This window comes from Geotrypetes seraphini, chromosome 18 (genome assembly GCF_902459505.1).
Source record: "Geotrypetes seraphini chromosome 18, aGeoSer1.1, whole genome shotgun sequence".
Taxonomy (NCBI): Eukaryota; Metazoa; Chordata; class Amphibia; order Gymnophiona; family Dermophiidae; genus Geotrypetes; species Geotrypetes seraphini.
Genome location: NC_047101.1, coordinates 31,745,511 through 31,768,427, shown reverse-complemented (window position 1 = coordinate 31,768,427; position 22,917 = coordinate 31,745,511). Strand labels below are relative to the sequence as shown.

At 43.5% G+C, this 22,917-nt stretch overlaps 1 protein-coding gene across 1 annotated transcript in view; it reads left to right on the top strand.

Annotated features, from left to right (window-relative positions):
* LOC117351842 (proton-coupled amino acid transporter 1-like) overlaps positions 1-22,917 on the top strand; it is a 78,051-nt gene that overhangs the window by 37,569 nt on the left and 17,565 nt on the right. Inside the window, exons 7-10 of the mRNA XM_033927687.1 lie at positions 5,934-6,022; positions 11,241-11,336; positions 12,822-12,906; positions 22,511-22,729. Coding sequence (XP_033783578.1) covers positions 5,934-6,022; positions 11,241-11,336; positions 12,822-12,906; positions 22,511-22,729 — 489 coding nt within the window. The remainder of the gene's footprint in view (positions 1-5,933; positions 6,023-11,240; positions 11,337-12,821; positions 12,907-22,510; positions 22,730-22,917) is intronic.

Below are 22,917 nucleotides of genomic sequence, written 5' to 3'. Positions count from 1 at the left end.
TGATACAACCCAACATCTGCCGTGCTTTAGATGAAGCCTTCTCCACTTGAGTGGCAGCCTTCATGTCGGCACTGATGATTACTCCTAAATCTCGTTCTGCCGTAGTCATGGTTAAAGTTTCTCCATTCAGGGTGTAAGTTCTAAATGGATTTCTGTTACCGAAATGCATGACCTTACATTTTTTGGCGTTGAAGCCAAGCTGCTATATCGAGGACCAACTTTCTAAAGTACGCAGGTCCTGCTCCATGGTATCCTGTAGATTGTAGCCGTTTACTATATTGCATAGTTTGGCGTCATCAGCGAATAAGATTACCTTACCTTGAAGCCCTTGAGTCAGATCCCCAATGAATATGTTGAAGAGGAGTGGGCCCAGGACCGAACCCTGCGGCACTCCGCTTGTCACCTCCGACACTCTAGAGAGGGTACCGTTAACCACCACCCTCTGAAGTCTGCCACTAAGCCAATCTTTAACCCATGCAGTTAGAGTCTCTCCCAGCCCCATCGATTTCATCTTGTTCAGCAGCCTGCGGTGTGGGACGCTGTCAAAAGCCTTGCTGAAGTCCAGGTATACGACGTCCAAGGACTCTCCTGAGTCCAGCCTTCTTGTTACCCAGTCAAAGAAGCTGATAAGGTTGGATTGGCATGACCTACCCTTGGTGAATCCGTGTTGACTGGGATCCCGGAGATTTCCCTCGTTCAGGATCGTATCTAATTTATGCTTAATTAGAGTTTCCATGAGTTTACACACTATTGAGGTGAGACTCACCGGTCTATAGTTCGCAGCCTCAGCCTGGCAACCCTTTTTATGCAGAGGAACGACGTTGGCTGTTTTCCCGTCCAACGGAACTTTCCCCGTACTTAGTGAGAGATTGAAGAGCACTGCCAACGGTTCCGCCAGAACATCTCTCAATTCTCTGAGCACTCTTGGGTGTAAATTGTCTGGTCCCATGGCCTTGTTTACCTTGAGTCTTGCCAGTTCGTTGTAGACATCCCCAGGTGTGAACTCAAAATTCTGAAACAGGTCTTCCACGTTTTGTTTTGCCTTCAACTGTGGTCCGTGTCCCGGTGCCTCGCAGGTGAAGACTGAGCAGAAATATTTATTTAGTAGTTCGGCTTTTTCGGAATCCGCCTTCGCGTAGTTTCCGTCCGGTTGTCTAAGGCGTACTATACCGTCTGTGTTCCTTTTCCTATCACTGATATACTTAAAGAAGGATTTGTCCCCTTTTTTAATGTTTTTTGCCAGAGTTTCTTCCACTCGAAGTTTGGCCTCCCTAACTTCTGCTTTGACCGCTGCAGATCTGGTCTTATATTCTACTTTAGTTTCTCTACTCTGTGCACGTTTGTAGGAAAGAAATGCTTTTTTCTTCTCTTTAATGAGGTGCGAGATCTCCTCAGTGAACCATTGGGGTTTGTTGTTTCTTTGCCGTTTATCTACCGATTTTATGTATCGATTAGTTGCTTCGTGTATGGATGATTTCAGATATGACCACATAGTTTCCACATTTCCGGTCTCTGCTTGGTCTTGCAGAGTCTGATGAACGAAATCTCCCATGCGTGCAAAGTCGGTGCCCCGGAATTTGAGTACCTTTGTTTTTGTGATTGATTTAGGGAATCCTTTCCCAAGGTTGAACCATACCATGTTATGGTCGCTGGAGGCTAGCGTATCTCCCACCGAGACCTCTGAGACACTTTCCCCGTTGGTGAGTACGAGGTCTAGGATCGCCTGGGCCCTAGTGGGCTCAGTTACCATCTGTCTGAGATGTACTCCTTTTATGGCGGTCAAAAGCCTTCTGCTGCTGCTGGTTGTTGCTGAAAGTGTGTTCCAGTCTGCATCAGGCATGTTGAAGTCCCCTAGCAGTACAGTGTCGCCCCGTAGAGTGATATTCTCAATGTCTTCAATTAATTCTGCGTCCTTGTCTTCCAGTTGTCTTGGGGGTCTGTATACCACACCAAGATACAGGCATTTTTTGCCACCTCTTGCCAGGTTTACCCAGAGGGACTCCCCGGTATACTTGACATCTGTGATCCTGGCGGTTTTGATGTCCTCTTTAATGTATAGTGCTACCCCTCCACCTAACCTGCCCTCTCTGTCCTGACGTAGTAAATTGTACCCCGGTATAGTCATATCCCACCCATGTGTGTCTGTGAACCAAGTTTCGGATATCGCCACCACGTCTAGGTTGGCATCTCTTATTTCAGTTTCCAGTTCTAGAATTTTATTGCCTAAACTGTGTACATTAAATACATGGCCCTCCACACTTTGTGTTTGCTAAGTCCCTGTAAGGTGTTTCCTGTCTGAGTCTGTGTGGCTCCTATAGAAATGTTTGCAAAGTGGATCCTTACCTCTAAAGCAGAGTGTCGACTCATCCCATCAGGATAGTTCCTTTCCATACCAGTATCTGAGTAGGTCCCCTCCCCCAACTTACCTAGTTTAAAGCTCTGCGAAGCAGGCGGGCTAGTCGGTGTCCGAAGATGTTCTTACCTCTGCTGGTCAAATGGAGTCCGTCTGGTCCCTGATGTCCTTGCAGCGCCTCTCCATGATCCAGGAATCCGAAGTTCATATCCCGACACCATCCTTGTAGCCATTCGTTCGTTCTCTGGATACATTCCTCTCTGGCTCTTCCCTTGCCTCTGACTGGGAGGATTGATGAGAAGACTACCTGCGCACCCGTCTGCTTCAGCCTCACACCCAAGGCTCCGAAGTTTCTGGCGATGGTCTCTGGAGTGTTTCTGGCAGTGTCGTTCGTACCTATGTGGATAAGAAGCATAGGAAAATGGTCATGAGGTGTAAGTAGTTTACCAAGGCTGGTGGTGACGTCCCGTATCTTGGCTCCAGGCAGACAACAAACCTCCCTTAAGTGTGTATCCGGTCTGCAGATTGGTCCCTTGGTGCCCCTCAGCATGGAGTCCCCAATGACTATAACTCTGCGCTTCTTCCGATTTGGGGTGGGAAGATGGTCAACAAATGGAGTTGCGTGTTGGGCCTGCTCCTGTTCTTCGTGTTGTGTCTGCTCCTGTACTATGTCGTCAGCTTCTTCCTGAAGAATTTGGAATCTGTTCCTCAGGATGAGTTGAGGGGTTGACGTAGGGTTGACCTGTTGGGAAGAAAAAGAAGAGGATGAAGAGATTTAAAAAGGGGGGGGGGATCTCCTATGTTTACCTGTGGAAGAGGTCACCAACTGCCAGGAGTCATTGCCGCCAGCCATTTCCTGTATCCCAAATGTTGGTTTCAAGGCTGATGATTTGGGCGTCTCGAGAATGGACTTGTCCGGAGCCTGCTCTGTGATTTGGGACAACTCCTGAACGACTCCGTCGATGTAGGCTTCACCTCTCGGATGCTTCTCAGGCGTACCACCTCCTCCCTGAGGCTCCATAGTTCCTGCATGAGGGCTCCATCCAGCTGAGCGGCCTCCTCTGTCTGCTTGGAGACTGTAGTGCAGTGCCGGAAGATGGACTCGGTCTGCACGGAGACCTCTGTCCACTGTCCTGAATCCTCCTCCCTCCGCACGCCGTCCGTGATCTCCTCCTGGATCCCCATGGTGGCTGAAATGCTGGATTTGATTGTAGCCTTGGCGCTTCTAGTCCTTCCTGCCATTGAGTTAGTTCTGCCTGTCAGTAAATTAGAAAAGAAAAAGAGAGAGAGAGAGAGAGTTAGAAAAATCCGACTGATAGCTAGTGCGAGGTTATGAAAGATTTGGGTTTTTGAGAGAATAAGAAGTTAAGAGCTGAGGGTATCTGGAAGGGTGGCTGAATGTGAGTTAGTGTGAGAGTTGTAAGTTAAGTATGTGTGATTTGGGGTGGTTTGTGTGATTAGGGTGGTTTAGGCTAAAGGGTGATTAGGGGTAATTTAGGTTAAAAAGATAGGTTGCTGCTCTAAGATAACCTATTCGAGTGTAGTTTGGCTCTCAAGACTCTCCTCAAGACTCTCCTCAAGGCTCTACGCAAAGGCGCTCTTGCTAAGGCGAGCGCCTTTGCCGCTCACCTTCGCCACGCGCCAAATGGCTGCGCGCCGTTGGCTCGCCTCCTTTAATGGAGGAGCCCGGTCGCGAGTCGCTGACGCGGTGGGGGTGGGCGGAGCTTCTCTCGCTGCTACCCCGAAGATGCGCTCACGTGGTCCGGCGCTCCTAGCGCCCTTCTCTGCCTCCCCTTAAGCTCCTCTCTGGTTCTGCCTCCTCCTGCCTGATCCACTGCTCTCCTGCTCTCCTCTGCAGCCGATCAGAGCTGCGCCCATTGGCTCGCCTCCTTTAATGGAGGAGCCTGGGCGCGAGTCGCTGACGCGGTGGGGGTGGGCGGAGCTTCTCTCGCCGCTACCCCGAAGATGCACTCACGTGGTCCGGCGCTCCTAGCGCCCTTCTCTGCCTCCCCTTAAGCTCCTCTCTGGCTCTGCCTCCTCCTGCCTGATCCACTGCTCTCCTGCTCTCCTCTGCAGCCGATCAGCGCTGCGCCCGTTGGCTCGCCTCCTATAATGGAGGAGCCCGGTCGCGAGTCGCTGACGTGGTGGGGGTGGGCGGAGCTTCTCTCGCCGCTACCCCGAAGATGCGCTCACATGGTCCGGCGCTCCTAGCGCCCTTCTCTGCCTCCCCTTAAGCTCTTCTCTGGCTCTGCCTCCTCCTGCCTGATTCACTGCTCTCCTGCTCTCCTATGCCACCTCATTCCAGAGTTTCCTTTCAATTGAAAGACTTGCCTCATACGCATTTATGCCATGTAGGTTTTTAAATGTCTCCCTCATATAACCCTACTCCTGCCTTTCCTCCAAAGTATACATATTGAGATCTTTTTTTTTAAAATCTCTTTATTGAATTCCTTCAAACAAATCAAACAAATACAAATTCAGAATGTTCAAAGCCAATCTAACTGTGAGAACACAGCATATAATAATTTCAACCTGTACAATACAAATGAAGAATTTTTATACAGGGAGAAGTCTACCTCTCTATCCTTCTCTACTCACCCTTCCCCAAATGACAGAGAAAAACAAACCATAGAGTAAATGCTGGACATTCATCTGTTCAGGAACCTACTCCCTGATACTAGGGGTAATCTATTCCAAAAGGGTTCCCACATATGTAAAAATTGCCTGCCTCTAGGATGCCAAGCAACACCTAAGCACTGTTGTACGATAGCTTCAGATCTTAATAGAGTAGCAAGCAGGTTCCTGGAGTAGCCTAGTGGGTGGTGACGTGAACAACAGAAGTGGGAACTCAGGCCCATATCCCACTCTAACTAATTCACATATGGTGGAATATGTGAGCCTTCCAAAACCCACCCAAATCCAACTCTACCAACATATAGGTGACACCTGCAGGCATAAGAGCTATTGGTGTGGTATATAATTGGGTCCAGTAGGTTTTGGAGGGCTCTCCGTACACTATAAGGGGGTTATGGTGAGATGTGTTTCTGGGCCTTGTTACGTAAAGTTTACTGCAGTGCCTTCAAGGGTGCTGGGATGACTATGTGGCCAGTTTACTAAAAATGCTGATCTCTCCTACATCCCAAAGGCTTGTCTTGTGTGTTTTTCTTATGGACGTGGGCTTTTTTTTTTTCAAAAATGGTTTGAAAAGAGATACACACTCAGGACAAGCATATCTGAGAAATGTCCATTTTCAAAATAAAAAGATAAACGTTTTCCTGTTTTGAAAATGGTCATGTTCACTACTGGATTTTTGAGTGTGTTCTGCAAAATGTCCAAACTTGGACTGGGACGCCATATCAACAATGCCCCTCCACATCACTTAACCAGCTATATTTTCACTGGCTCCGTATATCTGAAAATTCAATGCTGGAGCCTGGACATGGCCTGACATTGGATTTCTAGATATAATGCTGTCGGCAGTCAGCAAAACGCTGATCACTGGCAACTGAATAATGGTTCCTATGTTACTTATCTCTGTTGCGCCTACTGAACATGTCACTATCTCTCTTCCCTGCTCTAGCTGGGTCCTATCAGTCTGATAATAATATGTGGTATTTCAGTTCACTGCATGGACCTATTGGTGAGATGCGCTCACCACCTGTGTCGGAGGTAAGAAAAACAGCTCCTCTGATGTTTATGTGTCAGTTAGAAATAACGGTGAGCTCTCAACCCAACTTTTGTCTCATTTTGCAATTCTGGGCAAAATTAGTTCACTGGAAAATAACTGAACCCTTAAATTAAAGGCACTTAAGTATGGAGCATAAATTTGATGACAATTTTCAGCTAAATTTAGAAGTGTAAGGGGCCAAGTAATTTAGCAGTCCACTCAGTGGCATAGCGAGAGAGGTTGGTGCCTGAGGCAGTGGTGCCTAGCATCGCCATGCCATGCACTTCCCACTCTTCCCTGCCGCTTGAGCGTCCCCCGCCCCCTCCTACGGAACTCTTGGAATGTTTGCCGGCCTCGAGCAGCATCTTCTGCCTGCTACTCGCGGCATCCTCAGCTTCCTCCCTTCATGTCCTGGTCCCGCGACCAAGAAGATGCTGCTTACATCAGCAAACATTTAAAGAAGTACGCACAGGGGGAGAGGTGACAGCGCTCCCTGTGAAGATGGCATCTGGGGCAGATCAACCTCCCCCTGCCCACCTAACTACACCAGCGAGTCCACTGACTGATTAAATCGCTTGGTAAGGACTAGCTACTAATTTTCAGTGGCACTTAACTAGCTAAGTGCCACTGAAATTTGCAATTACTACCTAACTCAAAGCTGGCTATGTTGGAGAGAATTCTGGGGGCAGAGTCAGTACTTGGCCGCTTAAAGGCTGATAATCAACCCTTAAGGAATCAAGTTGAGCACATAAATGGAATCGCATTAAAGCTGTCCTGTTTTTATGAGCTAGCCAATGGCTGCTTAAGTGCTGAAATATCAATTTAAGTGGCTATGTGTTACCTGGCTAGATAGTCAAAGACAAAACATGCATAGGTCCTGGCTTTGAATATCCACGAATAACTCCGTCAACAGTGAGCAAAATGGTCAGCACTGCCGATGAATAGCTGAGCCTAAATTTTCAGCTAAAAATTCTCCTAAATTTAGGATTACCGTTCATTTGCCCAGGTTTAGAAGCTTAATTCAGGTTTCTAATGTTGAAAGTCAATGCTAAGCTCCTAACTTTTCTTTCCTTGCCTTGGCAAAGTGCATGCCGTCAAATCATGGCATGATTGTTTCTGCTAGTCACTATTCTATAAGGGGTGATGTGTGTGTGTGTGTAAGGTTCCATGTATACTCATATATGATTAGAATGCCATAGTTGCTGCCTAAAACTAGGTGATCTCTTATAGAAGTACTTGCATAGAATCATCAATTTTCCAAAATCCCATTTGTTTAGTTAATAACACAAGTTCTCTCAATGTGGTAAGTCATTAAGGAGCTTCTTACAAAGCTGCAGTAGAAAGTGGCCTTAGTACGCCCTTACACAGATTGTTTGTAATCAGCAAATCAGGGCTTTCCAGATATCCAGTTATGTAATGGGTTCCGATAATCATCATGTAACCCTTACCCTAACACTAGATAGGAAGTGAATCTTTTAGGTGTAGTGGGGGGAGTCCCCCCTCAAAATAGAGGAATACTTTGTAACCCTCAAAAAGACAAAATAGTATCCAATTGTCGGAGCGCATTTGATGGGTCTCCTCCCATTCAGTGCGCACATTTGTCATGCGTGCAATTGTCGTGGCGCAATTGTGTGCACATTTAATGGGTCACCGTAATAACTAACAACGTAGCAAATGCTCGCTACAATGTAATCTCTTAGCATGACCATAAACTTTAAAATTGAACTAATGTAACATTTATCTGTAGTTGACAGGCTTCGTAGTAATAATAATAATAATAATAAATTTTATTTTTATACCGTTGTACCTCTCAGTTCTATGCAGTTAACAATAATGAAAAGCTGAACAAAATAGAGATAGTACAGCGATAGCATTAAAATTCATAATAACAACTGGCAAATTTATCAAAAGAATAAGTTTAACATTTAAAACAGTGGAATCAGTCATGGATCTCGGCCAGCCCACCGCTCATCCCTTGATGAGCCCAGCAAAAAGTTGCTTGGGAAACCTCCCCCCCCCCCCCAAAGCTATACAACCCCCCCATGAACTGTAACACGGGTGGGAAAGCCGCCTCATAAGAACATAAGCAATGCCACTGCTGGGTCAGACCTGAGGTCCATTGTGCCCAGCAGTCCACTCACGTGGCGGCCCAACAGGTCCAGGACCTGTGCAGTAATCCTCTATCTATACCCCTCTATCCCCTTTTCCAGCAGGAAATTGTCCAATCCTTTCTTGAACCCCAGTACTGTACTCTGCCCTATTACGCTCTCTGGAAGCGCATTCCAGGTGTCCACCACCCGTTGGGTAAAGAAGAACTTCCTAGCATTTGTTTTGAATCTGTCCCCTTTCAACTTTTCCGAATGTCCTCTTGTTCTTTTATTTTTTGAAAGTTTGAAGAATCTGTCCCTCTCTACTCTCTCTATGCCCTTCATGATCTTGTAAGTCTCTATCATATCCCTTCTAAGTCTCCTCTTCTCCAGGGAAAAGAGTCCCAATTTTCCCAATCTCTGAGCGTATGAAAGGTTTTCCAAAACCTTTTATCAGACGTGTTGCTTTCCTCTGAACCCTCTCGAGTATCGCCATAGCCTCAGAGGACCCGGTAACCATTTAGGTCCTCCGCGCTCCGCCCAGGATCGACGGAACTTGGATGTTGTGACTTAGACCATTTAAAACATGGTCTAAGTCACAAAAACCCACCTAAAGTCACCAGATAAGCACTGCAAACACATAAAACAGACACCCCCACACTACCCCAGTGATCGCTGACCCACCCTACCCCATAAAAATCGTAATCACACCTTTAAAATTCAGCCTCCAAACCATCATCACCTGGCAGCCTGGCATAAGAAAGCCTAGTAGTCCAGCACAGAGGCGGCTTAAGCCATTTTGGGGGTGGGTTAGGGACTCATGGAGAGGAGGACCCATGCCCATAAGCCCTTGTAATCACTGCATTGATACTTAAACATGTGCACTCCCCTATACACCCCAAAACCCTTTTTTACTGGCATATAAGTGGATCCTGCAGCCATAAGGGCTATTTTGGGTGGTAGATAAGTGGTCTAGGGGATTCTGGAGGTGGTTTGGGGGACTTACCATGACCTATAAGGGAGCCATGTCTGGGTGTTCATTCCATCACTTTGCAGACCCCTCCCATGTCCAACAGGGCTTGTTCTAGGCGTTTTTGACTTGGACGATCAGATCGGCAGGATGTATAATTAGACGATTTTCGAAAGAAAAAAAATGTTGGACGTATTTTTCAAAAATATGTCCTAGGCTGTTTTTTACTTTGGACGACCTGCGACTTAGACAAAAAGGACTTAGACATTCCTTTCGATTATGCCCCTCTATATGTATAGTAAAACCTTGGATTGCAAGTAACTTGGTTTGCAAGTGTTTTGCAAGACAAGCAAAACATTTTATTAAATTTTAACTTGATATACAAGCAACGTCTTGCAATACAAGTACATACAGTATACACTTCTCCTTCCATATTCTCTGTGATAGGGGATTAACAGACCCACGAATACAGAAAAACCACAAATAACTTTTTCATATGTTATTCGCTGAAACCACAAATAACATGGTGGGAAACCTGGCCTGTTCCTGAAGGAGAGGCAAAATACGGTGAAGAAAGTGCTGGGAATCAGCTATTTTCTCTGTAAACGCTTGGAATCAGCGATTTCTCTATGCAAGCTGATGTAATTGGGGGGAGGAGCCAGCAAGCTAAAAACCATGAATAATCGAAACCGCGAATGCTGAAACTGCGAATACAGAGGGAGAAGTGTACACATATCACAACTGAGCCGATGGTTCTTCTCTGTTCTAAATAAGCAAAGTCTTGCAATGAGTATACAATACAGTATACATGCGCCACATCACAACTGAGCCGATGGTTCTTATCTCTCTGACACTGTGGGAGTGTAGTAATGATTCTAAATGAGCGAGGTCTTGCAATACAAGTACGTATAGTAGTATAGTGATGTGTATGAATTAATGCCCAAAAATGCAAAGTCATGCACCTGGGCAGCCAAAATCCATGCAAGACTTACACCCTTAATGGCGAGATCCTAACAAGAACTGAAGCAGAACGAGACTTAGGGGTGATCGTCAGTGAGAACATGAAGACTGCCAATCAAGTGGAGCAAGCTTCATCCAAGGCAAATCATAGGTTGCATACGCAGGAGTTTCGTCAACCGTAAGCCTGAAGTCATTATGCCGTTGTATAGATCCATGGTGAGGCCCCACCTGGAATACTGTGTGCAATTCTGGAGGCCGCATTACCGTAAGGATGTGCTGAGACTGGAGTCGGTCCAGAGAATGGCCACCCGGATGGTCTCGGGACTCAAGGATCTCCCGTACGAGGAACGGCTGGATAAGTTGCAGCTGTACTCACTCGAGGAACGCAGAGAGAGGGGTGACATGATCGAGACATTCAAGTATCTCACGGGCCGCATCGAGGTGGAAGAAGATATCTTCTTTTTCAAGGGACCCACGGCAACAAGGGGGCATCCGTGGAAAATCAGGGGCGGGAAACTGCACGGGGACACCAGGAAATTCTTTTTCTCTGAAAGGGTGGTTGATCGCTGGAATAGTCTTCCACTTCAGGTTATTGAGGCCAGCAGCGTGCCTGATTTTAAGGCCAAATGGGATAGACACATGGGATCTATTCACAGAGAAAGGTAGGGGAGGGTCATTGGGGTGGGCAGACTAGATGGGCCGTGGCCCTTACCTGCCGTCTATTTCTATGTTTCTATGTAATATTGAACACTTGATGGAAGATGAAAAAAAAATGAATAAAGAATTGGAAAAAAAACCCAAGTACGTATAGTATTTTCTATTAAAGTTTTAGGCTGAGTTTCCATTATTTCCTATGGGGAAATTCGCTTTGATGTACGAGTGCTTTGGATTACAAACATGCTTCTGGAATGAATTATGCTCGCAAACCTAGGTTTTACTGTACTTGTATTGCAAGACATTGCTTGTATATCAAGTTAAAATTTAATAAAATGTTTTGCTTGTCTTGCAAAACACTTGCATACCAAATTACTTGCAATCCAAGGTTTTACTGTATATTTTTTCCTGATTTATTTTTTTGTATCCTTCTATTGATTTATTGTTTCTAAGCTTGGGAGTATAATTTTGGATGTAATTGAGTGTTTTTTTTTAATGAATATGCTGTTTGAGGAGAGATGAGGTGCTAATAAACATTTTCCCCCTCAGGAAGCAGTACATTTTACTGGATTATGGATGCACAGTGGCATGTGCGATGGAGGCCACCCCTAGCACATGGCTTCGGGCACACTCAATTTGGGCAAGGTACAGAATTGTTTTCATTCTTTGGTTCTGCTGGTTGGAAAGGCCTCATGCTTTTATTCCATGAAACTGTATACCACTTCTGCAATATACTGTCACTGCCTATGTGAATTGTGAGAGAGAAAACCAATGAGATACAGAACAGAATATGAAATTTCAGCTCCTATTGTCCTTGCCAGCCTGGCTTACCTTAGGGCAGTGCTACTTAGGGTTACCAGATGTCCTCTAAAATCCGGACATGTCCTCTTTTTAGAGGACTGTCTGGGTGCCTAGATGGACTTTCCAAAACCCAGCAGTTTGTCTGGGTTTTGGAAAGCTCTGGCCGCGTCTGGAGTGCCTCTGAGCATGTGCGGATGATGTCACTCACATCTGCACATGCTCAGAGGCCCTCAGACATGGTCCAGAGGTCAGGAATTAAAAGATGAAGCTTGCTGGGAGAGGAATGGGGCAGGGCTAGGGATGGAACGGGGCGTGGCCAGAGGCAGAACAAGGCCTGGCTGTGACGGAACACGGCGTGGTTTCCAAGTTTATTCTATATTTGATATACCGACCATCAGCGAGTATCTGGTCGGTTTACAATACAAAAATTAAGGTACAATTTTTTAAAGGGGGGACATTTCATAAATATAACATAAGTGACTGACGAGACATAGACAAATTTGGTACGAGAGGTACTGGGGTTGGGGCAATGAGAAATAAAAATAAAATTTAAGAAGAAGGTAAGAGAGGGAGGGGAAAAAACAAGGGAGGGGGTGTCGCTTCTTTAAAGTGGCTCTCATTCATCCAGAAAAGTGGAGTTGGCTCTCGAGGACTAGAATTGCCTACCCCTGTTCTAACACCTGCCATTGACATGCCGTGTTTGTGACCACATGGTACTGTGTACAATGCATCTTAGGCAGTGGTGTACTTATGGGTGGGCCACCCATTCTTGGCTCAGGCCCACCCAAGACAATTCAGCAGTGGCCACCTTTCTCCCCTCTCATACCTGGATCTGGCATTGCCCCCACTCACTGACCCATAGCTGGAAACTCCCCTTCTCTAAACCTCCCCCTTCCTGAACCTCATCACCTTTGCAGGCAAGAGCAGTGACATCTATTTGCTTCCTGCTCTGACCCCACAGACTTCCCTCTGCTGTGCTGCACTCTCACTGATATCGCTTCCTGTAACTCATGTTCTAAAGTTAATGTTCATATGTCCATCAAAGCTGCTCATGTAAACCACTCTGAATTGGCTTCATAGTCATTAGTTAGCAGGATAAAAGCTTTATAGAAACAATAAATACAAGCCATGCCTTATAAAATACTGCTTCATGCCATCATTTTCAGTGTACATATTCTGGCACTCCTTTGGGTGCTCTTCCCAGAATTACCTCCAAAGCTTTTTATTGAACTAACTTAAGAAATCACCATACATTTAATTAAGGGGATTTTTTTTTTGTCTACAGTGTATATGGATTTCTGACTGGCTCTCTTTGTTTTTCAATTGCAGGTGGATTGTTGATTTCCTATTGGTTGTCATGCAGCTGGGATTGTGTTGTGTTTACATTGTTTTTCTTGCTGACAACGTGAAGCAGGTATGGATGCATGAGTTTTGAAGAGGGAAACAGATCCTGATCTAAATATCTTTGTTTTGTCTGTCTATTTATTTTTCTTCTGTTTGTAAATGCTCATCCACCTGTTTTCTGGGTGGTTTACATGTGAAAAGTGAGAGGACACTTATCACTGCATGTGGGCTATGTTTAGCAGCTCCTACTGTAGTCAACTGTTGGGAGTATTCATAGGGGGGTCAGTATTCATCCCATGGACAGCTAGGATCACCAACAAAGATGTTCTTGATCTTATAAACCCAGAGTTGTCCCTGGAAGGCAAGAATACCAGAAAGAAACTGACCTATTTTGGACATGTGATGAGGGTGAATTCACTAGAGAAAGAAGTCCTACTCTTAATGGTCAGTGGTAAGAAAGCAGGGAAGACCAAAGGCCCGTTGGCTGGATACCATCAAGAATCACAAGGGAATGAACATCAAGCAATTGAAAGAAGCTGTGAAAAACAGGGAAGCATGGCCAGGACTGGCCTACAGAGTATCCAAGGGTCGGACACGACTGCATGGATGTTCATTGGCTGGCAGGAAGCATTATTCTCAGATATTAAGAACTTTATCCGGCCATGGGTTAGCACAATGGTTCTTAAACCTGTCCTGGGGGGCCACCAGCAAGTCAAGTTTTCAAGATATCCCTAATGAATATGCATGAGGCAGATTTGCATGTCTGCCACCTCTATTATATGCAAATCTGCCTCATGCATATTCATTAGAAATAAACCTAAGATAAATAGCGACAGGACTTTTACTGTAATTAGATAGCTTCTTTTTAACTTCACTTGTTAATAACAATGCTATTCTCTGAGATACATTTTTCTACTTCAAATAATTTTTTCTCCATAAACCCTCATAATACACCTTTTCTTCATTTATAATTGTAATATCTATATAATTATAGTATTATAAATAACTTCCCCGGGAACCTCCAACTACCACTCATACTACTCATATATCCAATAGTAGCAATAACAGCTTAATTATTACAAATCAACTTGATAGCAGCAAAACTGTTGCAAAGTAACCATCGATTAGTTGCAAAGTTCAGAATAAAGAGGGGATTTGAATAATCCAATGTTCGAAACAGCCAGTCATTGGTTCCACTCAAGGCACTCCACGAGTCCCCTCTTTCCTCACTTCTCCAGGAACTTGCTAATATCACTCAGCGTACAGCGTACTATGTAACAGTTTTTCAGCTCTCAAGTTGATTTGTAATAATTAAGCTATTATTGCTGCTATTGGATGTATGAGTGGGGTTAGTGAATGAGTGGTATGAGTGATAGCTGGCGGTTCACGAGAAAGTTATTTATAATACTATAATTAAGAACATAAGAATAGCCTACTGGGTCAGACCAATGGTCCATCAAGCCCAGTAGCCCGTTCTCATGGTGGCCAATCCAGGTCACTAGTACCTGGCCAAAACCCAAAGAGTAGCAACATTCCAGCATCTCAAAGAAGAGCAACATTCCGGAACCCCAATGAGAGCCACATTCCAGAGCTGAGATTGTGATGTCATAACGCCTCACGCCACAGTGCCTCAGAATCAACCTCATTAGTGATGTTACAATGGCTTGATTGTCCTATACTTGGCACACATAAGAGCATAAGAACAGCCATTCCGGGTCAGACCAATGGTCCATCAAGCCCAGTAGCCCGTTCTCATGGTGGCCAATCCAGGTCACTAGTACCTGGCCAAAACCTAAGGAGTAACAATATTCCATGCTACCTATACAGGGAAAGCAGTGGCTTCCCCCATGTCTTTCTCTCTCTTTTTTTTTTTTTTTTTAAATTCTTTATTCATTTTATAATTCACAACGTGTACAGTAAATATCAAACAATTAGAATACAATACCACTTGAAACTCTACCATATCATACAACAAAAAGATATAACCCCCACCCCCTCCCACTTCCATATACAGCAAAAATATACCACATGAATATAATATCTTATCATTCATATACATTATTAATAGAAATCCACCCCCCCCCCCCCGATCCACATGTAAGACTTAGAATTGGGAAAAGTGTAAATTATTCATTATAATAATTTAAAAATAGCCCCCACACATCCTTAAATTTATTATAGTAACCTTTTTGAACTGCCAACGCTCTTTCCATTTTAAACACATGACATACTAAATTCCACCAGAAACAATAATTCAGCCTTGTACAATCTTTCCAGTTATACGTTATTTGTTGAATGGCAACTCCTGTCAATATCATCAAAAGCTTATTATTATTAGCAGATATTTGAGGCTTATTTCTCATCAGCATGCCAAATAAAATTGTGTCGTATGATAATGCTACATACATGATTTATTTGATCCCAAATAGAGATCCAAAAATTTTTAATGAATGGACAGTAAAACACAAGTGATCTAAAGTTCCAGCATCAAGGTTACAATGCCAACATCTATTAGACCTAGAGCAATCCAATTTTTGTAAACAAACAGGGGTCCAGAGTGCTCTATGCAACAGGAAAAACCATGTTTGCCTCATAGAAGCAGACATTGTATACTTCATCCTCCAGGACCAAATACGTGGCCTCTGAGATGCATTAATTTGATGCTTAATCTCAATGCTCCAAATATCTCTAAGTCCAGTTTTTGGTTTCTTATTTACATAGCCAGATAATAATTTATACCACTGCGCGGCTTGGTGACCCAAGAAGTCTGCCTGAAAGCATAGGAAATCTAAACTAAATTGATTATTAAGAGATTTCCATTCAGGGAACCCTGCCTGAATAGCCTGCTTCAGTTGCAACCATTTATAACTTTGTTTTTTATCAAGACCAAATTTTATTTGCAGCAGTTTACCATCAGATATAACATCATTTAAGGTTCGTATACCTGCTTTAATCCAATCCTTCCAGACAATCTTAAAACCGCCAATTTGGATCCTGGAATTTAGCCAGATATTTTGATATGTAGATTTTTGAATTGGAAGAGGTGTTAAATTATTAACATATCTTAGAGTTTTCCATGTGTCCATTAATATCTTATTGTTTTTCCGCAACCTAGGCATTTTAATACTGAGAAGATGACAAAGCCTAATAGGAAACATGAGCTGCCATTCTAACCATAACCAATCAGGTAGCTTTTCCATGAGTTCTGGGAGGACCCAATACATACCTTGGCGCAAGATATAGGATTGATGGTACCTATAAAAATTTGGAAAATTTACCCCACCCTCCGCAATTGGCTTTTGTAAGGTCACTAAAGCAATTCTTACTCTTTTACCCAGCCAAATAAATTTAGACAAAATACTGTTTTAACTTTTTATAAAAAGACCCCTGAAAAAAAAACTGGTATCATACCCATTTGGTAACAAACAGGCAATATCATCATCTTAACAGTTTGGACTCTTTCCCACCAAGACAGATGCAACGGATTCCATTGTTCACACAATTCTGTAACTTTTTGTAATAAAGTTTTTTCATTCACTCTCATTATCTCTTCAAATGTGTTTTTTATCCAAATACCTAAATATTTTATTCCTTCCACCTTCCAAATAAAAGGAAATGAATCAAATAAACCTTTTATACAGTGCACATTTAAAGGAAGAAATTTCTGATTTATTCCAATTTATTTTATATCCTGAGAATTTCCCAAACTTCTCAATCAAATCAAGCAAACATGGAATGGTTGTTTCAGGATTCCTCAAATGAAGCAGTATATCATCTGCATAAGCAGATACCTTATATTATTTTCCAGAATATGGAATACCTTGTATCTCCCCCCACCTGTTGAATAGCTAATAACAAGGGTTCAAGTACTATATCAAAAAGCAAAGGAGACAGAGGACAACCTTGTCTAACCCCCCTTTGCAACTTAAAAGACTCTGAAAAATTATTATTAATATATAATCTAGCAACAGGGGAGCTATACAATGCTTGAATCATTTGTATAAATCCTGAACCCATACCAAACCACTCCATAGCCTGGTACATAAAGACCCATTCTACTCGATCAAAAGCTTTTACCGCATCTAAGGACACAGAAAAGGCCGGATCTTTTAGGTCCTTTGTTAAATATAACATCTGAAGAGCCAATCTGGTATTATTAGAAGAGTGTGTCTGAGCAACAAAACCCGTTAGGTGCATACCAATTATGTAAGGAAGAGCCTTTTTCAAACGTAAGGCTAAAAGTTTAGCCAATAATTTCCCATCGACATTAATTAAAGAAATAGGCCTGTAATTTGAAACCAATGTGGCATCTTTGGCAAAACAATAGTTAATGATTCTGCCATAGTACCTGCAATACAACCTTTATTCAGTTGGGTCAAATATAAATTTAATAAATAGGGCAACAATGTACTTTGAAAAGACTTATAGAACTCTACTGATTCTACCTATTCTGATTGGCCCAGGCGCCTTAGGCCCCACCAGTAGGCGGGGCTTTGGTTAGGCTGGGCCAATCCGGCCCCATTCGTCGGAGGACTGCCTGCCGGATGGACGGGTTTGGCACCCGTCTGTCCGGCCAACTTACCTAAAGGTACGGGGAAGTGGGGTGGGGGGGTCATGGGGTCGGCCAGAGGGTCGCGGGTCGGCTGGGAGGGGGGCCGATCGGGGGTTCTGGGGGGGGCGGACATTGGGGGAGGGGGGTTTGTCAAGGGCAGGAGGGCCTGGGATCCCTCCTGCCCGTAATGTAGTGGGGGGTGGGGGTAGAGCATCGGCTGGACCAGGAGGGCTTGGGCTCCCTTCTGGCCCTCAGCGGGGCAAGAGGGCTTGGACTCCTTTTCAGCGAAACAAATAAAATACTCTCTCCATATAAATCAACTTCAGATTAGGCAAGAAGCATTAGAATGATGCCAATTATATGAAATACAAATCCAAGAGCATCATACTATGCTTAGCCATTTCAGTCAAACCTTCAGGATCATAACAAATCCAACAAAAACCAGAAATATGATCAGCATACAATCCCACGCAGTACCTCAACCAAACAGGAGAGCAGAGATCAGTCAATAGAAGGATTTTGTGACCACTACAGCAGTCATAAGAACATAAGAAGTTGCCTCCGCTGAGTCAGACCAGAGGTCCATCCTGCCCAGCGGTCCATCAGGCCTAATTGCCTGAACAGTGTCCATGACTAATTTTGTAACTGCCTCTAATCCTCTCCCTATTACCTACCTCTACTCCTATCTGTACCCCTCAATCCCTTTGTCCTCCAGGTACCTGTCCAGACCCTCTTTGAAGCCCTGTAGTGTGCTTCTGCTTATCCTCCGGTAGCGCGTTCCATGTATCCACCACCCTCTGAGTGAAAAAGAACTGCCTGGCGTTTGTTCTAAACCTTTCCCCTTTCAATTTAGAACAAACGCCAGGAAGTCAAAAAACAAAGAAAGAAACAAATTCACTCAGAGCAATTCCATAAATGTCTTCATATCCATCACTCCAGTTTATACTTCAGCAACTTCTGCACATCTATTACAGCATACACTTTGTATGATGTGCATAATTATCCACAAAGCATTTTCTATAAGTTATGAATAAACCAAACAGACAAATAAAAGAGAATGTTGACATCTACAGCTAATATCCATGACCGTTTAGATTGTTAGTTTGAAAAGATTCCATCCATCCAAACCTTTAGATTTCCACCAATAAAAGTAATTTATGAAGACATGGGATGTTCACAATTATCCAAAAATTCCTGTAATTTAGAAGGGTCCTCAAAACTGAAAGTCTTGTTATCATATGTGACTCTCATTATGGCTGGATATATCAGCCCATACCTAGCACCAATACTTTTCAATTTTGGCCTCAGCTCCAACAATTTCTTTCTTTTTTGTGCAGTAGTCTTTGCAAAGTCTTGACACTTTAAATTTTGATTTTCTTTTGCCAACCTGAGGATTTCAATCACTTGCTGATATCTCAATAACCTGAAAATTAAAGGACGCGGTCCCAGCTGTTTATTTAACCTCCGAGTCGGTATCCTATGAGCTCTTTCAAACTCCATCGGGTATGCAAATTTAAGCGGCAAGATCTAAGGTAAAAATTTCTCTAAAAATGCCACCGGATCATTTTTTTCTACTCCTTCCGGGAGCCCTATTACTCTCAAGTTATTTCTTTTTCCACAGTTAATGCAGTCTTTAAGATCTTTTGACAAGTTCTCAATTATTTTTCTTTCTGCCTTTAACTGCCGAATTTCAAATTTGTTCGCCTCAGTCCTTCCCTCTATCTGATCCACTTTCACTTCCATAGCTGCCATTCGTCGTGTGAGGCTAGCCACTTCATCAGTCGCCTCTTGTATTTTTAGCAAATTACCCAAAACTATTTCCTTAATTTGTCTAAGCTCAGCTCCGATGTCAATGCCGTCATTCTTTGCAGCGGTACTTTTGAAGGAGTCACCAGATCTATTTTTGATCTCTTCGCTGAACCAGCACTCGTACCGGCTATTTCCCCCTTCATTTGTTTACTCGATGCCATAATACCAAAGGCGAATGCAGGAATAGTTCAAATAATTGAAATGAACAGCTTATTTTCTTATATCTTTAACCTGTTGTAGAGGAGCTGCACTATCACCCGATCATCTTACTGCAACTCCAAGCCACGCCCCTCCCCATGTCTTCTCAATAACAGACTATGGACTTTTCCTCCAGGAATTTGTCCAAATCTTTCTTTAAAACCAGCTATGCTATCCGCTCTTACTATATCCTCTGGCAACGCATTCCGGAGCTTAACTATTCTCTGAGTGAAAAAATTTCCTCCTATTGGTTTTAAAAGTATTTCCCTGTAACTTCATCGAGTGTCCCCTAGTCTTTGTAATTTTTGATGGAGTGAAAAATCGATCCACTTGTATCCGTTCTACTCCACTCAGGATTTTGTAGACTTCAATCATATCTCCCCTCAGCCGTCTCTTTTCCAAGCTGAAGAGCCCTAACCGTTTTAGTCTTTCCTCATACAAGAGGAGTTCCATCCCTTTTACCATCTTGGCCACTCTTCTTTGAACCTTTTCTAGCCACTATATCTTTCTTGAGATAATTATATTGATATTACAATTATAAATGAAAAAAGGTGTATTATGAGGGTTTATGGAGAAAAATGAAAAAATAAAAATATAATTTGAAGTAGAAAAATTCAGAGAATAGCTTTGTTATTAACAAGTGATGCATATTCATTAGGAATATCTTGTAGATCAATGAAACACTTCCTTAATGCATTTTGAATTGTAAAAAGTGTACAAGAGTGTGAAGATTATTGCAAGGCCCTGTATCAAGAAGACTTGAAGCGGTCCAGAGGAGAGCGACGAAAATGATAGGAGGCTTGCGCCAGAAGACATATGAGGAGAGACTGGAAGCCCTGAATATGTATACCCTAGAGGAAAGGAGAGACAGGGGAGATATGATTCAGACGTTCAAATACTTGAAGGGTATTAACGTAGAACAAAATCTTTTTCAGAGAAAGGAAAATGGTAAAACCAGAGGACATAATTTGAGGTTGAGGGGTGGTAGATTCAAAGGCAATGTTAGGAAATTCTATTTTACAGAGAGGGTGGTGGATGCCTGGAATGCGCTCCCGAGAGATGTGGTGGAGAGTAAAACTGTGACTGAGTTCAAAGAAGCGTGGGATGAACACAAATGATCTAGAATCAGAAAATAAGATTAAATATTGAACTAAGGCAAGTACTGGGCTGGGCTGAGCTATTCAATCTCTCCCTAAGTAAGGGGAAAGTTCCCCTGGACTGGAAATTAGCTAATGTCGTTCCTCTGCATAAAAAGGGTTGCAGGGCAGAGGCTGCGAATTATAGACCGGTGAGTCTCACATCAATAGTGTGCAAACTCATCGAAACACTAATTAAAAGCAAATTGGACACGATCTTGAATGAAGGGAATCTTCGGGATCCCAGTCAGCATGGATTCACCAAGGGTAGGTCCTGCCAATCCAATCTCATCAGCTTCTTTGACTGGGTAACAAGAAAGTTGGACTTGGGAGAGTCTTTGGACGTCATGTACCTGGACTTCAGTAAAGCTTTTGATAGTGTCCCACACCGCAGGCTGCTAAGCAAGATGGAATCGATGGGGTTAGGAGAGACACTAACTGCATGGGTCAATGATTGGCTGAGTGGCAGACTTCAGCAGGTGGTGGTTAATGGTACCCTCTCTAAAACATCGGAGGTGACCAGTGGAGTGCCGCAGGGCTCGGTCCTGGGTCCACTCCTTTTCAACATATTCATAGGGGATCTGACTCAAGGGCTTCAAGGTAAAATAACACTATTCGCCGATGACGCCAAACTATGTAATATAGTAAGTGAATGCAGTTTACAGAATTATATGGCGCAGGACCTGCTTACATTGGAAAGTTGGTCCTCAACCTGGCAGCTAGGCTTCAATGCTAAGAAATGTAAGGTCATGCACCTCGGAAGCGGAAATCCATGCAGGACGTACTTCTTGAACGGAGAAACTTTAACTAGGACTTCAGCAGAATGAGATTTAGGAGTAATCATCAGTGCAGACATGAAAACTGCCAATCAAGTGGAGAAGGCTTCATCTAAGGCAAGGCAGATATTGGGTTGTATCAATAGAAGTTTCGTCAGCCGAAAGCCTGAAGTCATAATGCCGTTGTACAGGGCCATGGTGAGACCTCATCTGGAGTACTGTGTGCAATTCTGGAGGCCACATTACAGTAAAGATGTGCGCAGAATTGAATCGGTTCAACGGACGGCCACCAGGATGATCTCGGGGCTCAAGGGTCTCTCGTACAAAGAGAGACTGAACAAATTGCAGCTCTACACTCTTGAGGAACGTAGGGAGAGGGGAGACATGATCGAAACATTTAAGTACCTCACGGGACGTGTCGAAGTGGAAGATGATATTTTCTTTCTCAAGGGACCCTCGGCCACAAGAGGGCACCCGCTCAAACTCAGGGGTGGAAAATTTCATGGCGACACCAGAAAGTATTTCTTCACAGAGAGAGTGGTTGATCATTGGAACAAGCTTCCAGTGCAGGTGATCGAGGCAGACAGCGTGCCAGACTTTAAGAATAAATGGGATACCCATGTGGGATCCCTATGAGGATCAAGAAAAGGAAATTGGGTCATTAGGGCATAGACAGGGGGTGGGTAAGCAGAGTGGGAAGACTTGATGGGCTGCCGTCATCTTCTATGTTTCTATGTTTCTGTGTCTGTATATGGCCGTTTGGTGGAGGATGGGCTGGGGAGGGCTTCAATGGCTGGGAGGGTGTAGATGGGCTGGAGTAAGTCTTAACAGAGATTTTGGCAGTTGGAACCCAAGCACAGTACCGGGTAAAGCTAAGAAGAAAAAATTAAAAAATTTAATTTGAATCAGGTTGGGCAGACTGGATGGACCATTCGGGTCTTTATCTGCCGTCATCTACTATGTTACTATGTAAATTATATCACACACTCACACTTGGGTTTTGTCAGCTTTGGCATTGCTGTCACAGCTAGAACATGACCTGGCTTGTTGGTGACAGTTCATTTGTTAAGTATTTCAGAGAATCTGTCTAATGTACAAAAGTCATCAGTGAGTACCATACTACTGCTCAGCACAGCAAGGAGGCAAAAAAGCACTGCCATTTCACCTTTTTTATCACCTTTCTGTGTCAATTTATAAATGCAGGTTGTTGAAGCAGCCCATGCTACAACCAGCGACTGCCATTCCAATGAGACGGGGCTGATAACGAATACTATGGACTCCCGATTCTACATGCTGATCTTCCTGCCTTTTTTTATCCTGCTGTCATTCATCCAGAATCTGAAGTATTTAGCGTTCTTCTCCCTGATAGCCAATGTGGCTGTGCTGATCAGTGTGTTCTTGATATACAAGTATATTGTCAGGGTATGTACAAAATCGCAGGAAATCAGTACTAGAAAATATTATTATTATTATTCACACTATTTACTAGCATGCAACTTGAACAGGCAAGCCCATCAAGGTTTATAGTTAATAATTTATTATGTATATTTCACCTTCATACAAGGTGGATTACAATATTACAAACATAATTTAAAACAATACAACAATAC